We start from the raw sequence: 16,308 nt of genomic DNA on the forward strand, positions 1-16,308 counted from the left end.
TTTATGTTGTTTTAAACTACATATCGTTACATAAGAAGGGTTATTTGGAAAAAGCACAAAATATGCCAGGTGGCTAGAGATTTTTAACTTAAAATTTAAAAGTATTTGTAATTATACTTTAATCTCTTTTCTGGGAAGTTAACAGATGGTTTGCTAAAAATACTGGCTAATTGGGGGAGATACACTTCCTTAAAAAGCTAATTTTCTAATATGTGTACCTGTTTTATATATGTGTTTTTTTCCTTTGGTAGAGTTTTCCAGAAAAGGACCTTCTGCACTGTCCATCTAAGGATGCAGTTGAAGCTCATTTTATGTCTTGTGTGAAGGAAGCTGATGCATTAAAGCATAAAAGTCAAGTAATCAATGAAATGCAGAAGAAAGATCATAAACAGCTATGGATGGGATTACAAAATGGTAAATATTGCAGTTTAATTTCTGACTACCACTTTATAAAGTATGAAATAACTATAATCCTGTGAGTAATTTGTACATCTTAGAATTAGTAGTACAAGTTTATATTCCAGCCTCAACATACAAAATTTTGCAAAGAAGCTACCTTGTAGTATTCCCTTACATTGTACTATATCCTTCTCTTTATGGATTTTCTAGCATTAGAGTTGCTTTGCCCATAACATCAGATGGTATAAACTTACTGCATTTAGCTTCTGGAGAAAGTGCCCTTATTGCTAGCCATGATCTTTCTAGAATTACAACTGAGTACCTTGTGTGCATACTAGAGTACCTCCCCTTAGGTAGAGTACAGACTCCAACACCTGCTTTCTCAGAGTACTAAGACTTGCTTTGTACTTGGATTCTGTCTCTCCTGGCTGGGATTTAGAAAATACATTCAAGGGGAAAGCTGAGAGGAATCTGCAGCTCCCCTCTATATTTTTCATCTTTTAGATCCTAGCTCCTTAATCTTGCCTGCATTGATTGTCTTCGAATGCCTTCAACACATTTGTCTTATTTACAGGTAGCCAATGTTTTGCATGGGTCCAGTATGCATGAATTTCAGTTAACATGCTGTAGTTAAATAATACCAGGTCCTTAACAGAATGGTTCAAATTTCACTTGGTACTGTGTATTAACTGAAATTACATGAAGTATAAACTATATTGCTAACTCTTTAGTCCATGAGTCATTTAACAACAGATATGCATCATGATCAAAGACCAGTCACATCACTTCTTTCAGTGTCTGTCAGTGAATCATCATTAGTCATCTGTTATTTATTTTTACCCACAGACAGCAAAGCATGTAGTTGGGCTGCCTCCTTGTCTCCAGATAAGCCCATATAACATTTTATAAAATTGCATAATTGAGAGAGGTAATTGGCCAAGAAAGATGAAAGTATGGCAAGGAAACAAAAAGTGATAATGCTGATAGCAGCATTTTACTAAAATAGTGGAATTATAGAGGAAACTACTGACTGTGGGAATGTTGACACTACCACTACCGCCTTTTGAAAGACTAGATATGCAGCCACAGGAAATTAGTGAAGGTGAACTTTCCACGTAAATGAGGTAGAGGTTGTGACAAATAGGGTGAATTTATCCCAGAGAAAGTGATGCTGGCAAAAAACTTAGCATTAAAGGATCTCTCAGAGATATTTCATGACATTGGAAATGCAAACGGTAACATGTTTGGAAATTGATCCAGACTTAGAAAGGTTTAGGAAAGATGCTTCCTTGTAGGGTATGTGTCAAGAAAGCAAGCACTATTCAAACTGTGCTTAAAGTTTTTACAGAGCAGTAAATAAAGGGCTTGAATTCTCAGCATTTCTAATGTTTTAGATTACAGTGTACTAAACACATTAGTTTTATTCATTTTCTTATACATTTATAACTGAGTTTTTAATGTTTGCACAATTTTTAAAGATCACACATTTGATTATTAAGATCACTTTATGTGGTTTCATGGTCGCTTTTCCAGGCCTGCACTGTTGTGTAAAGCAACAACTGCCTATGTTTTATCCATCTTTTATAGTTATTTTTGGATAGGGAATTAGTTCAATATAAGGTAAACTTTCATGGCAATAACTAGGAATAAAATAGAAGACCGACCTTCCCCCTCAACCCCTCCCAGAAAAAAACCGTAATTTAAAAAAAACGTGAACCATTTTTATCTTTTGGACTATATTGTCACCATGTCACGGAGGTGTTTGTGATTATTTAGTATTAAAGTTTCGATATGCAAAACAGGGCATTATCTGAGACTTCAGTAATGCAAAGGTACATATTTTATGACACTCTGTACTCTACATTAAATGTTCTCATTTCTTTTAAGTCTCTTAGATTCGAGTTTCATGGAGTTGGTCTTTAGATTTGTGTTTCATGGAGTTAGTTTTATATTTGTGTGTCTAGTATTTCTAAATGAGATTAGATTAGATTCTAAATTAGATTACAAACTCTGCAAAGACAGGCCTTTGCCTCTTTTATCTTACTGAATATACAAATTCCTATTAATTAAAAGAGTTTACAGCCCTTTAAGAAGGTGTACTTTTTCCTTTTTCTTGCTGGCTATTTGAAGATGAACTGAAATTTTAAGAGACTTGTGAATAAGATAACCTAAAAGGAAGAAGGCCAAATCTTGTCAAGAAAGCAGGGATATGAGAATAATATGGCTTCAGAATTGAAGTGAATAATTTTAATTGGTATTTAAATAGGTGTTCTTGAAATCTATAGTGAGTGTGGTGAGTCTGCTATGGACAGCTTTGGGATTCAGCAGAGGATTCTAAAAATGCTTGAAATATTTCACTTGGGGCATTGGAGGCTTGGGCATGGTGGGTGGTGGTTAAGAATGTTTAGGGACACCTGGGTGGCACAGTCGGTTACACATTTGACTTGGTTTCAGCTCAGGCCGTGATCTCAGGTTCATTAGATCAAGCCCTGCATCAGCTCCGCTCTCAGTGTGGATCTCCTTGAGATTCTGTCTCCCTCTGCCCTCTTTCATGCTCGCTCTCTCTCAAATAAATAAATCTTGAGAAAGCAGAAAAAAAAGTTGTTTAGTCTCAGCTCTCCTAGCAGCTCCAGAGGACAACTCACTCAATCCCTTCAAGCTTCAGTTTCTTTGTATGTGGAACAAGAGACAATCTGCTATGTTCTTTTATAGGTGTCCTGGAGGCTTTAACGAAACACGACTACAGTTTATGTGAAAGTGCACGAAGGGGAGTAAAGCTGTTTTGATAAAAAGAATTGTTGAGAAGTCATGTTGGAGACCCTAGAACAGGGGTTGGCAAACTATGATCATGGGCCAGCCACCTTTTTTGTAAATAAATGAATATTTGTTAGAACCCTTCCACACCCATTTATTTGTTCATTGCATGTGACTGCTTTCATGCTGTAGTAGTGGAGCTAAATAGTTCTAACAGAGACCATGTGGCCCACAACCTACAATTTTACTCTCTCTGACGCTCTTAGAAAACACTTGGCAGCTCACAGAAGGTTGACCAGACCAACAGCTCATATTTATCATTCACCTAAAGCATGAGTTGAAATGTCACATTCAGAACTTGGCATAACGACTTAGTCTAAGTACTTAATTATTGGACTTGGTCTAATAACTGCATTGCTGTGTTTTGGCCTAATCTTCCTTTTTTCCTGTTTTTATCTTAGCGCCTATTCTTTCTTGAATATACAACTGTTTTAAAGTTAGCGTTGCTAAGTTTAATTTTGTTAAATTAAAAAAAATTATTAAATTACTTTTCAAATTGAGTTTCATTAAATCTGATTTAAAATGGTATGTGGTTAAAATGTACTTTATTCCATTTTTATTTTTAGCTATACATTTTTTTCGTAGCTGGTATTGTTTGTATTGGTAATGATTGAGGTTATACTCAAAATCTTCTGTGTAGGGTACCCTGTGGGTACAGGAGACCTTGGTAGTTTATTTATTCTACTTTTAAAAAACTAAAATATTCATTTAGGAAATTTTTAACTACGTAAATGTTGTTGCTAGAGGATATATTTTGGGGGCGTCTGGGTGGCTAAGTCGGTTAAGTGTTTGCCTTCGGCTCAGGTCTTGATCTCAGGGGCCTGGGATTGAGCTTGCTTCTCCCTCTCCCACTGCCTTCTGTTCCCCTGCTTGTGCTCTCTCTCTTTGTCAAATAAATAAAATCTTTAAAACAAAACAAAATAAAACAAAAACAGAGGCACCTGGGTGGCTCAGTTGGTTAAACATCTGCCTTTGGCCTAGGTCATGATCCCAGAGTCCAGAATCGAGCCCTGCTTTGGGGTCCCTGCTCAGTGGGACTGTGCTTCTCTTCCCCTGACCCCCAAGCTGGTGTGCTCACTCACACACTTTGACACGTGCACGCAAAAATAATAAAATCTTTTTAAAAAAGAATATATTTTGGGATAAAAGACTGAATGTTACCTGTAAATTGGTGAAATGTGGGTGTAGTATTCCTTCTGCCTAAAATGCCCTTTCCATCTTTTTGTCTAATTTCGACTCCTATTTTAATGTACATCTTCATTGTCACCTGCTATGTGAAGCTTTCTTTTTAATTTTTTTTTAGGCAACAGATATTTATAGGACATCTAACATGAGCCTTGACACTCTGCTAGGAGTTCGTGATCAGCAGTGATACAATAGACATGCACTCTCTTTATGGAGCTTATGGAGGCATGGAGGCAGAATTATCCATATTTTCATGCTGTCATATGCCACCTTGTTTATATGCATTTTTGCTCTCATATTTTACCACACTCTGGTGTAGTTATGATTTATGTAATTCTACTAGAATATAAATTTCTCCTGGTTAGAGTGTAGTATACATTTTTGAATCCCTAACACCAAGTCTAGTCTTAGGCATAGAGCAGATAAAACAAATACTAACTGAATGACTGTTTTATTCCTTTTTTTTTTTTCCAATTTATTTATTTTCAGAAAAACAGTATTCATTATTTTTTCACCACACCCAGTGCTCCATGCAAGCCGTGCCCTCTATAATACCCACCACCTGGTACCCCAACCTCCCACCCCCCCGCCACTTCAAACCCCTCAGACTGTTTTTCAGAGTCCATAGTCTCTCATGGTTCACCTCCCCTTCCAATTTACCCAAATTCCCTACTCCTCTCTAACGCCCCTAGTTCTCCATGCTATTGGTTATGCTCCACAAATAAGTGAAACCATATGATAATTGACTCTCTCTGCTTGACTTATTTCACTCAGCATAATCTCTTCCAGTCCCGTCCATGTTGCTACAAAAGTTGGGTATTCATCCTTTCTGATGGAGGCATAATACTCCATAGTGTATATGGACCACATCTTCCTTATCCATTCATCCGTTGAAGGGCATCTTGGTTCTTTCCATATTTTGGCGACTTTTTAATACTGTAAGGAAATAAGGTTAACAGCCTTTTATAAGTAGTTTAATACTACTTATTAAAGTAATAGAGGAAGTGTTTTGTTTGAATTTATTTATGGAAATCCAAAGGAAAGTCTTATTAATTTGTGAATGCAAAGATACTTCACCTTTTGGTTTGTCTAATTGTAAATTGGTCAGAGTTGAGGCATAGCAGATGGTAAATGTATTTCATTCAGAACTGCACCTGTAGATCGTAACAACTAAACAACAATTTAAACAGTTTTTGAATACTTTCAAATGCTAATTTTAATTTTTCAGATCTGTGTGAAAGAGAAATAAGAAAAACTTTTGAAACCAAGAAAACTCATTTAAGACATACTGTGCCTTTCAGTGTTTTTTATGGGTTTTCATTTTAGATATAAAAGTATTTAAGCTCCCTGTGAAACCAAGTTAATGACCACAAAAAAGAAAAGAAAGTAACATATTTATCATTTCTGAGGCTGTTACCACTACACGTGCAGGCTCTTTTCTATTAAATGTCAATGGGCTGTTTTTCTTATAAGCAAGAGATTTATAGAAATCTCTAAAAAACATTTTTAACATAATATATGTCTTAGTTTTTAGCCTTGGTTTTTTGAGTATACTAAAAAAGATAGCATTAAATAAATCCCTAGTCCTTCAGTTATTTGATAGTGTACCATTTTAGCATAAAACTGGTTTCTAAGAGGAAAGTGATTAGTGAAGGGTGATTTTTTATAACAAGTCATAATATTTTGAAAATACTTCTGTTTGCTAGGTGATATAAAAGATAATCATAATGGTTTTATCTCTTTGGAAGCTTGTATGATAAAGACAGTAGCGTTGTAATTGCATTGCTTTGTTTTTATCAATTGCATATAGTAGATTCAGTATTAGACTGACGATCTGTTGGTCTAAGAAGGATCTAATATTTAACTCCTATCAGTTGTGTGGTCTGGCAGATCACTTTCCTCTGTGAGCTGGAGTTCCTAATAAATGAATGTGCTAAGACTTCCTGAGACTTGCATTCAAGGACTATAAAGTGGTGATCCCATAGACCTGCATTCTTACGATTAGATGTTTTCAACTGATTCCGAAGGATTTCTTGGAAGAAGAATTACTGTTGATAATCTCTCTCTCCCCTTGCTCCCTCTTTCTTCCTCTCTTACCTTTTCCCATTTCCCTGTTCCTTATTCCCTCTCCCTTTTGCTCTCTCCCTCTCCCTGTCCCCTTGAAGCAGGACTTAAGTGAAAGATAACTTTCCAGAAATAAGTGTGGTATCATAGAAGGAGTACTAAAACAGAGAGAGAAGAGATTTTAAGACTCAGCTCTGTATCTTGAAGCTTCAGTTTCTGTGATTTTGTTACAGTGTCAGATACTGTTCTAGATGTAGGTGGTATGGAAGGAGGTTCCTAAGTAGAACCTTCAACCTTTTTTCTGTATGAAAGGTCACTATTTGATAAGCTTTCTGTTTGTCTTTTTTTTTTTTCTTTAATTAATTAATTAATTTATTTGACAGAGACACAGCGAGAGAGGGAACGCAAGAGAGGGAGTGAGAGAGGGAGAAGCAGGCTTCCTGATGAGCCGGGAGGCTGATGCGGGTTGAAGGCAGATGCTCAAGGACTGAGCCACCCAGGCACCCTGTTTGTCTTTACCAGAAGATTTTTAGGGGCGCCTGGGTGTCTCAGTGGGATAAGCCTCTGTCTTCAGCTCAGATCATGATCTCAGGGTCCTGGATCGAGTCCCGCATCGGGCTCTCTGCTCATCAGGAAGCCTTCCCACACTCTCTCTCTGCCTGAGAGAGAAATCTTTAAAATCTTTAAAAAAAAAAAAAAAAAGAAAGAAAGAAAGAAAAGAAAAGGAAGATTTTTACCAGTCATGAGAACACTGAGCCTCCACTGTATAAATAAGAGTGGAGAGAAAAGTATAATGAAGCCCCACTATGTGTCATCCAGTCTCAGCAGTTAGCAGTATGTGGCCAGTCGTCTTTCATCTATTATTTCTTACCCCTCCCCCACTCTGGGTTTATAGGATTTTTTTCTTTCATCCAGTGCCACCAGTATTGCTTATAGATTTATTCCTTCATAGATTTTATACTCTGATATTTAATCAAGTCTTGGAAACAGCATTCATTATAGGAAAGTTGTGCCCAGATCCTGGTAGTTTGGTTCAGTCAGTTGCAAGAATCTGCCAGGCACAGGGGCCACTGGGTTGCATGTGACAGGCATGGCCCTTCCTTCAGAGTTTACAGTCTACTAGGGGAACCAGACGTTAAACAGATAGCCTCTAAATAATTATTACATTTATAGCTGGGGTTGTAGAGGAAGGAAGAAGGGATAGAGAGCAGAGTGGTCATGATGAAAGTGTTCCAGGCATAGGGAATGATCTGGGTGAGGCAGAGAAGCAGAAAAGAGCTTCTGAGAGCTTAGAGGAGACCATTCTGACTAAAGCACAGTGATCAAGATTGAGAATGGAAAGTCACAAACAGTACAAATTAGGCCTGGCGGTGCAAATTAGAATGAGACCCTATCTATCCAGGGCTTTATAGGCTATTTTAATGATATTGAACTTAATCCCCAGGAATGGAGGTGGGATAGATAGGGGACCACTGAAAGATTTTAAGCAAGAATATGACAGAGTCAGATTTTCTTTATAAAGGCATCTCTTTGAATGCAGTATGGTTAGTGAATTCAAAGAGAGCAAACCTGGAATTAAAAGACCACTAGGAGTCCATTCCAGTGGTTAGATGAGACATGGCAATTGTTTATAAATGATGGCCTTGAGGATAGAGAGAAGTAGGTGGATTTGAGAAATATTTGAGATACAGAATTGTTAAGACTGAGTATTTGGTTGACTGTAACAAGTAATAGAATAAGAACTGTCAAAGTTGATTCCCAGATGTTGCAGAAACTAGTGAGTGCGCCTAACTAGTTTTATGCAGCTTACACATATTATCCAAAAGTAGATCTTTGCTGTTTTGTTACATTTAAGATACCACTTTTTAATGCCCAGTCTCTTAGTACAATTAAAATTTTTTTAAAAGATTTTATTTTTAAGTAATCTCTACACCCAGCGTGGTGCTTGAGCCTACAACCCCAAGATCACGAGAGGATCAAGAGTCTTACCCTCCACCAACTGAGCCAGCTGTCAACCCCTCCTTAATGCTGTTATAAAAAGCATTAAAGCATGCTTAAGAGCAAAGTGACCTAAGCATGTAGGTCACTTTGATGCCATACCTGTTTTTAAATGTCACCTGATTTCTGCTAATACTGTTTTGCTTTCTGAATGCTGAAAAACAAAATTTTGCTTACAGTTGACATCAGGCTTACTAGTTGATAACATCCACTCATACTTCTAAGTTGAAACATTTGCCTGTCTCCTTACCTCAACCACCTCTCCCGTTCTCCATTGTTTCATGAAATTTTTGGTTTGGGTTTTATAATCCTTTTAGTTCTTTTAATGTCTTGAGAAGTAATTCCCCTTTATGTATTAACTTAAAGCAGCATACCTACAAAAGCAGAGTAGCTGTGTTATTTCTGAGCCTATTGAGGGATTTTTATTTCAGCTCCACTTTTTCACTTTCTTCTTTGAAGATCATTCTGTGTTGGAGAAGATGGAAGCTAAACAGAAGTCCAGTAGTTGAGCTTTCTCTCTGTCTCTTATGATACGGTCTTCCCCAATAATGTTTTCCATGTTTTCTTTCTTTGCCAAACATTGTTTAGGAAGTTCATTTTGCCTTTCTGATTTTTTAATAAGCCTCATCTTAGGCTTGGCGTTGGCCTTCCTGCTACTCTTTTTTTTTTTCTTTCTTTCTTTTTTTTCTTCCTGCTACTCTTAACATGTTCCTTGTATTAGGGTTTTCCAGAGAACCAGTTTCAAGAATATATACATAGGGGCGCCTGGGTGGCTAAGTCGTTGGGCATCTATCTGCCTTCGGCTCGGGCCATGATCCCTGTGTTCTGGGATGGAGCCCTGCATCAGGCTCCCTTCTTGGTGGGAAGTCTGCTTCTCCCTCTTCCACTCCCCCTGCCTATGTTCCCTCTCTCGCTGTCTTTCTCTCGCTCTCTCTGCCAAATGAATAAAATCTTTTTTTTTTAAAAAAAGAATATATACATAAAAAGAGATTTACTATGGGAAATTGGCTCATATGATTGTGGGAGCTTAGAAGTACCATGATTTGCCTTCTACAAACTGGAAATCTTAAGAAAGCCAGTCATGTAATTCAATCTGAGATAGAAGTCCTGAGAAACCAGAGGAGCCAGTGGTATAAATTCTAGTCTAATGGCGTGAGAAGATGAAATGAGTTGTCTCAGCTCAATACGTGGGCAGGAAAAGATTGAATTCCTTCTTCTTCCTTCCCCTGCCTTTTTTTTTAAACATTCTTTGTAGCAAAAATGACACTACGTATAAAAAAATCTAGTTTTTTTCATAAGTCTCCTGGGACACAAAGCATCCTTTTGATAGTTGCTTTTACACTATTTCAAAAACAATAAACAAAGTATTAAGAATAGCTACAAGGAGGGAATGGACCTATTTATATTTAGGTGGTTAAGGAAGACCTCTTTGAAGAGGTAATATTTAACCTGAAATCTTAAGGATGGGAGAGAACCAATCATTTAAGGGAATAACGTGCTTCAAGGACATGAAGCAACAAAGAGTTTGGTATGTTTTAAGGAACCAAAAGAAGGCCACTGTGTCTTGGAAAATAGTGACCAAGAGGGAAGGGTGACATGAGATGAGATTGGAGAGATGGGAAAGAGCTAGATGATAGAGGCCAACGAAAATAATTCAGATGTTAAGTGCAATGGGAAGCCTTTGGAGAATTTTTAAGCAAGAACGATGAGATGCAAAAATGATGTAAGAGCATTGTTTTCTGAATGGAGAATGGAGCCACGATTGGAATTGGAGAGGCTACAGCAGTAGGTCCAGGTATCAGATGATGGTGGCCTCTATCTATCAGATGGCCATCTATCAGATGATGGTGATGATGGTTAGAGATGGAGAAAATTCACTAAATTTGGGGTTTGTTCTGGAGGTAGAATGGACAGAATCTATTACTAGGTTGGCTATAAGTTTAGGGTGAAAAAAGGGGAAAGAATCATTTCTGGATTCCAGCTGGGACATCTAGATGGATAGTGCTGCTTAGTACTGTGATATGAAATAACTAGATGGAGAATAGGTTTGGGTTAGGGAAGAAAGCCATTGAGAAGGTCAACTTTGAGGCTGAAAGTTTGAGATGTCTCCGAGACACTGATGTAGAGATAAATTGCGAGGTAGAGAGGTATTGCTAGAGTTAAATATTGTGACTGTGTGTCAGTAGATGGAGGTGGCTTGATAAATTTGAATTGAATGCTGCAGCTTCTAATTTCATACTGGTTTACTTTTATAAGTACATCTTTATTATATATTATTTATAATATATATGTATAATATATAATTTATATATTATTTTATAAGTACATCTTTAAGGATATGACGGTTAATGTTCCCAGTGATATAAGGCAGTGAAATATGGAGCAATTCCATATATTCCTGATGTTTGGTGGTTCTTTATACCCACTGTGCTGACTTAGTCATTTCCATTACTTTGCCTGCAATACAAGAAGGTAAGTGAGTTAAAGCTGTGTGTGTGGCATCCAGGAAATCTACAACTTTATAAGAAAGTTGCTTAAAGTAAATTATTAACCTGCTTAAGCATTCAGTTGAATTTTACTGTGGAACAGATGAGCATTTTACTCTACTATATTACGTCTTTTAAATCATTTTCTGTGTTCTACTTTCTGTAATTAAAAATAATGATGGAAATCTGAATAGTTTATGTATTTGTGTTTTAATGTAAAGTTATACAAATACTTTGTTAGACTTCTGGAGAAAGATTGCTCATGAAATTACATGATTTAAATGAATAAGTAAATTTAGTAATAATTTGGATCATAGCCTCTTACAGTTCTTTGGGTAGACTTGGCAGTGAACATCATGGACAGTAAAACTTGGTGAAAACATTTAGACAGTTATTTCATAATATGCTACACATTATCCTAACAAAAGTTTATTGGAAAGAGTCCATTAATAACAGTGAATGGTTGTATGTCCCAGAGTTCACCAGTGGTAAGGAATATATTTTGCATATGAGATGCAGTTGATATGTGTATAAATCTGTATAACTAAGTTGATTGTCTAAACTCGGATTAATAATTGAAAATACTTTTAGTGAATTTTTAGTGTTATAGGAACACGAAGATTTGTTTGTAATGTCCTTTTAATTTTAAACCATCTATGGTAAAATGACTGCTTCATCATATCTTTTATTTATATTTGATCCAGTTAAAAAACTTTCTTAAAATTTATTCCTCCTAACATACTGTCATTTTTTTCCCCGTAAAGTCAGTGTGGGAGGGTTTAAGAAGCTTTTCTTCCACTGTATAGAGGAAATGCAAGCAAATATCTGTCTCATAAATGATTTTCACTGTTGGAGTCATGGCCTGTCATTACTATTTAAATTTATAAAACAGTTCCTCTTAAAAAAAAGAAAATTACATGTTACAGGTATATATGCATTTGTAGTTTAACTTAATGTGTTTTTAAATGAATATTTTGTTTTGAAACTTAAGAATTTCATGATTTAAGAGAACAGAAAACCTCAGAGGTACTTATTTTCCCAATTTTTGTTTTGTTTTGTCCATTTGCTCATTACTTTTCTTAAGAGTACCATTTCTCAAAGTATAGACAGTTGGGTCAGAAGTATCAGCATGATGTAGGAACAGATTAGCAATGTACCCTAGACCAACTGAATCACAAACTCTGGGGGCCCAGCAAAGGGTCCCAGCAAAAGGTCCCAGCAAAATGAATACTGTTTTTCTGAAAATAAATAAATTAAAAAAAAAAAAAAGTGTCCCAGCAACCTTATGGTTCCATAAGCCCTCCAGGTGATTGAGATGCACTAAAGTTTGAAAACTTCAGTTCTCTGGAGCGGGATTTCTCAATCTCAGCAATATAGGTATTTTGGAGTGAGTAATTCTTTGGTGTTGGGGCAGTGGCAGGGAGGGAGCATTGTGCACCTTGTGCATTTTGGGGTGTTTGGAGCATTCCTGGTCTTTGTACCCACTCACTAGATGCCAGTAGCACACTACTCCCACTCTCTAACATGACATTAAAAAATATCTCCAGACATTGCAAAATAGCCTGCTGGGGACAAACTGACCCATTTGAAAACCACTGCTCTCGAGAGAAGTGATACAGAGGTAATGGGGTAAACTGCTTCTCCTCTAGAGTAGCAGGGATCACTTATCGAATACCCAGTTTCTATGCTGGGCACTTCACATGAGTTATCATTGTCGCTGGAGCAGCCCTGCAAGATAGGTTTGAAAGTCTGTCCACTGGGCCAGCCCATTTATGAAGTTTCTCGTCTATTTCGTCAGCCCTACCCTTGAGAACTAGGATGTTGTTACAGGGACTCATTTAGGGTGTATTTGGAACAAAAGGAGTTTGGCATGTAAATGAATTAAGAGTTATTTAAAGGAGTTACCTCTTCTTATCTGTAAACCTAGCTTATAACACTTATAAGTGTTATAACTTACAACACTTAGCCATAATTGTTTCTGGATGGCGATTATTGTACTTTTGCTGTAGTGACTATTGAATGACGAATCAATAGCATGCTGTCATTTCAGTGAGACTAATTAAGCTTACATTTTTAAAGTAAAAATTTTAAAGTCTTTCGTTGCTTTCCATCTCCCTCTCCAGTTCTCTGGGGCATTTGATGTCATTCTGCATATCTTAGCACTTCTTTCCCTCTCTCTTACCTCTCTTTTAATTTGACCTCATCTCTGACCCATTCCTTCATTATCTTTTTAGGGTCTGAATGGCCAGATAGTTAGATTTTTGTTGAACAGTTTGTAAGTAATGCCAACCAGTGTGTTACCTATTCCCAGATACCTCTTCCATGCACTTTTTAACAAAGACCTAGAAATTACTTTATTGAAGATTTCAGAGTTTCAAGCCCCTTCTCCCTCACACTCCCACCCCCATCCCCATGACATTCTGTTTACTCTGTTTCTGCCTGTGCTGACCTGTTTGGATTAGTGGCTGTGGTAATGAGTTTTGGATGTTAGAATTCTGTGTATTAATGATTTAGTCCTTTCTTGAACCAAAGAAGTGAGTATGGCTCTATAGCATTGCTAATTTATTATTCATTGCATGTCTCGTCTCTTGTATCACATTAGAAACTGTGAAAGATTCAGAAATTCTTTTATGTGAAAATCACATTTAAATATTTAAATTAAACTATTCCAGTGTTTTAATTAGCATTGAGAGTTGCAAGATTTTAACACGAAAACTAGAAAAGAAATTGCTCATGAAAGAATGAGTGCAAAATAAATAAATTTGTTCATCTAAGATTTAGTGTGTTCAGTCAAGTTTTGATTATTATCTTCAAAGTGGCTTTTTAAATAAGAAGCATTACTTGCCACTGGGTGCCTTTAGGATCCAAGCTATCCTTGATTTCTGGGTTTTTTTGTTTTTTTTTTTACACCTAGACTTTTTCTTTCGCAGTAGAAGGATATCAGTAAAATATCCGAAACAGCATTTTTAATTGGAGTTAATTTATAAAAGATTTAGCCAAAAATGACTTCATTTTAAGTTACTATAAGCCACGCTGAAATCTAAACTTCAAGATTTTGTGGCCCTTTTTCTTAAGCTAGCTTCGTGGTTTTAAATATACTATTTGGGTTTTTTCCCCAACAGGTATTATGGTATTAACCTGCATTGACTTTCCAGGTATTTCAAGGTGAAATTATTTTATGTAGGATTATAAAACTCTATGAAAACATCTTCTACATATTTTTTTGCGAGATAAAAAGTATTGTATTGATATTTGTCCACTGAAAATATAAGGAAGGGGTGGGGTGGAAGAGGGGACGTCAGTGGAAATCTAATATTTAGGAAGTGGGAAGAGAAGATAGTTCCCATAGCCTTACTGAGTTAAGGGGAAAGGCTTTACATTTAGAAGTTTTGTCACCAGTATTTTTATAATAACTTATTTTTAGGTGTTACTACACTCAAAAGAATATTCTGTGAGATTTAGATATTTGATTTATAAATTGGCAGTTGAGAAACACTGGTAGAATAATTTCAAATATTAATAATATTTTCAGGTTTACCCATAGGATTCTTAGAAATCCTGATTAATTTTTTTACCTTGTATGATACATTGTGTATATCACTTATCACTAAAAGCTACTGATTACAGTTTAAAGTAATAGTATTTAGTCCAAAATAAACTCATTATAGGAAATAATAAAATGTAATTTATAAAATGTTAGACGGGCCCTATTTTTTGAGGTGTGTATATAATTTTAAGAATCAACCTTGTTTTGGTAATGAGTTACAATAAGTTAATTTTTCAGTAAATGCCACCTGAATAATCCTTTTAGCTAAAAATGAACTATGATTGAATGTTCCAGTTTCAGTCATTTTTGTTCTTGTCTTCTTTTAGGAGGTAGTTCCTAACTGAGTGATGTTTTCCATCGGTTATCACAGTGCATTTCTTCTTGTTCTCATTGAAAAATTGTGTTGATGAATTGTGTTGAAGCAAATAATATTTATTTTTGCATCATCCGCTGCTAAGTGTTCAGTTTTGTCATCCACAGCTGTGAAAGGAGACAAGATTTGTTCAACTATTATACCTGACAACTACCATGAATTTTGAAGTCCAGAACTCTGGAGTTTTTGAAAATATGAACATTCCGTTCATAATTAGTTTCCCAGATTCCTGTTAATTATAGGTCATTGAATTGACTCAACTTGGAGTTTTTCCAAGCAAGCAGTGTTTTTATTCATAGAAATACAGCTGAAAGTTCCCTGTGATACGTACGGTATTGTATCCCTGAGAGTCTACTGGCCCAGTGGTGTCAGGTACATATTTTACCTGCTTTGCACCTCCGTTCCCTCCCATGTAAAATGAGGATAACTATTCAGTAAATTGCTATGAAAATCAAACAATGTGAAACCCACCTCTGAGGTCTTATTATAATCAGAAGCCGCAACTTTTCACTCTAGCTTCACTTCAGTGTATTTGTATTTTTTTTTTTTTTTGTAAATTCCGTTTCTTTACCAGCCTGACTTCTCACATGCTTTTTACTTAAGCATCTGTTGCTTGGTTATCTGCCATTGGAAGAGATGGGGGTTGGGTGGAGAGGGCTTGAACCATTAAGCACTCACTGCCGGTGCAAGATCAAGGACAAATCAGATCTATTAGAAATTGTGATAATTTTATGTATGTCAGTTCGTCTTCTCCCAACTATATATTAAGTGAGGGAAAGAACCTATTACGTACTTGTTTTATTTTGTTTTTATTTTTTAATTCTCTACAGCTCCCAGTACTTACTAGGTACATAAAACAAAGCCAATAAATAGTTTGATAGATTTAACTCTATGCAGATCCTACAAAGTAAAAACTTGTTTGAGCACACTATTCTTTCTGTCAACTCTTTACCCTTTCTGCCCTCTTCCTTCCTTAGAATTAAACTGGAGATTCATAGTATGAACCATTTGCAAATGGGGGAACTTTTTGTAAAGGGATACTTTTCATGTACTTATGGAGAGGTTAGATGGGTTTGAAACAGAAGCGAATTTATCTAGAATTATATTACATTTATTAAAGTCTTGTGATGTCCTAGGCCTGGATATTTTTATATGTGTTATCTCAGTAGTGTCTCACATGAATTAGATAAACATCAACTTTGGAAACAAGGAAATGAGCTCACAGAGCTAGTAAGAGATGGGACACGGATTTGAACTTAGATCTCTGATTTTAAAATGGTTGTGTTTTCCATTACATCTGAGGGTTATTAACTCTGGCTACATATTAGAATCATCTGGAAATTTCTAAAAAGTACAGTTGTCAGGGCAGCTGAAATAATGGGTCTGAAGTGGGTCCCTGATGTTTGTCTTTTTGTAAACTCCTCAGGTGATCCAAGTAAACA

General features: G+C 36.2%; 1 protein-coding gene across 5 annotated transcripts in view; it reads left to right on the plus strand.

Moving 5' to 3' along the window:
• ATG5 (autophagy related 5) overlaps window positions 1–16,308 on the plus strand; it is a 123,945-nt gene that overhangs the window by 45,131 nt on the left and 62,506 nt on the right. For all 5 annotated transcript variants that reach the window (XM_044244781.1, XM_044244745.1, XM_044244763.1 and 2 more), the window contains one exon: window positions 252–414. In XM_044244781.1, the coding sequence (XP_044100716.1) occupies window positions 252–414 (163 nt within the window). The remainder of the gene's footprint in view (window positions 1–251; window positions 415–16,308) is intronic.

The sequence above is a fragment of the Neovison vison genome, chromosome 1 (genome assembly GCF_020171115.1).
Source record: "Neovison vison isolate M4711 chromosome 1, ASM_NN_V1, whole genome shotgun sequence".
Lineage (NCBI taxonomy): Eukaryota > Metazoa > Chordata > Mammalia > Carnivora > Mustelidae > Neogale > Neogale vison.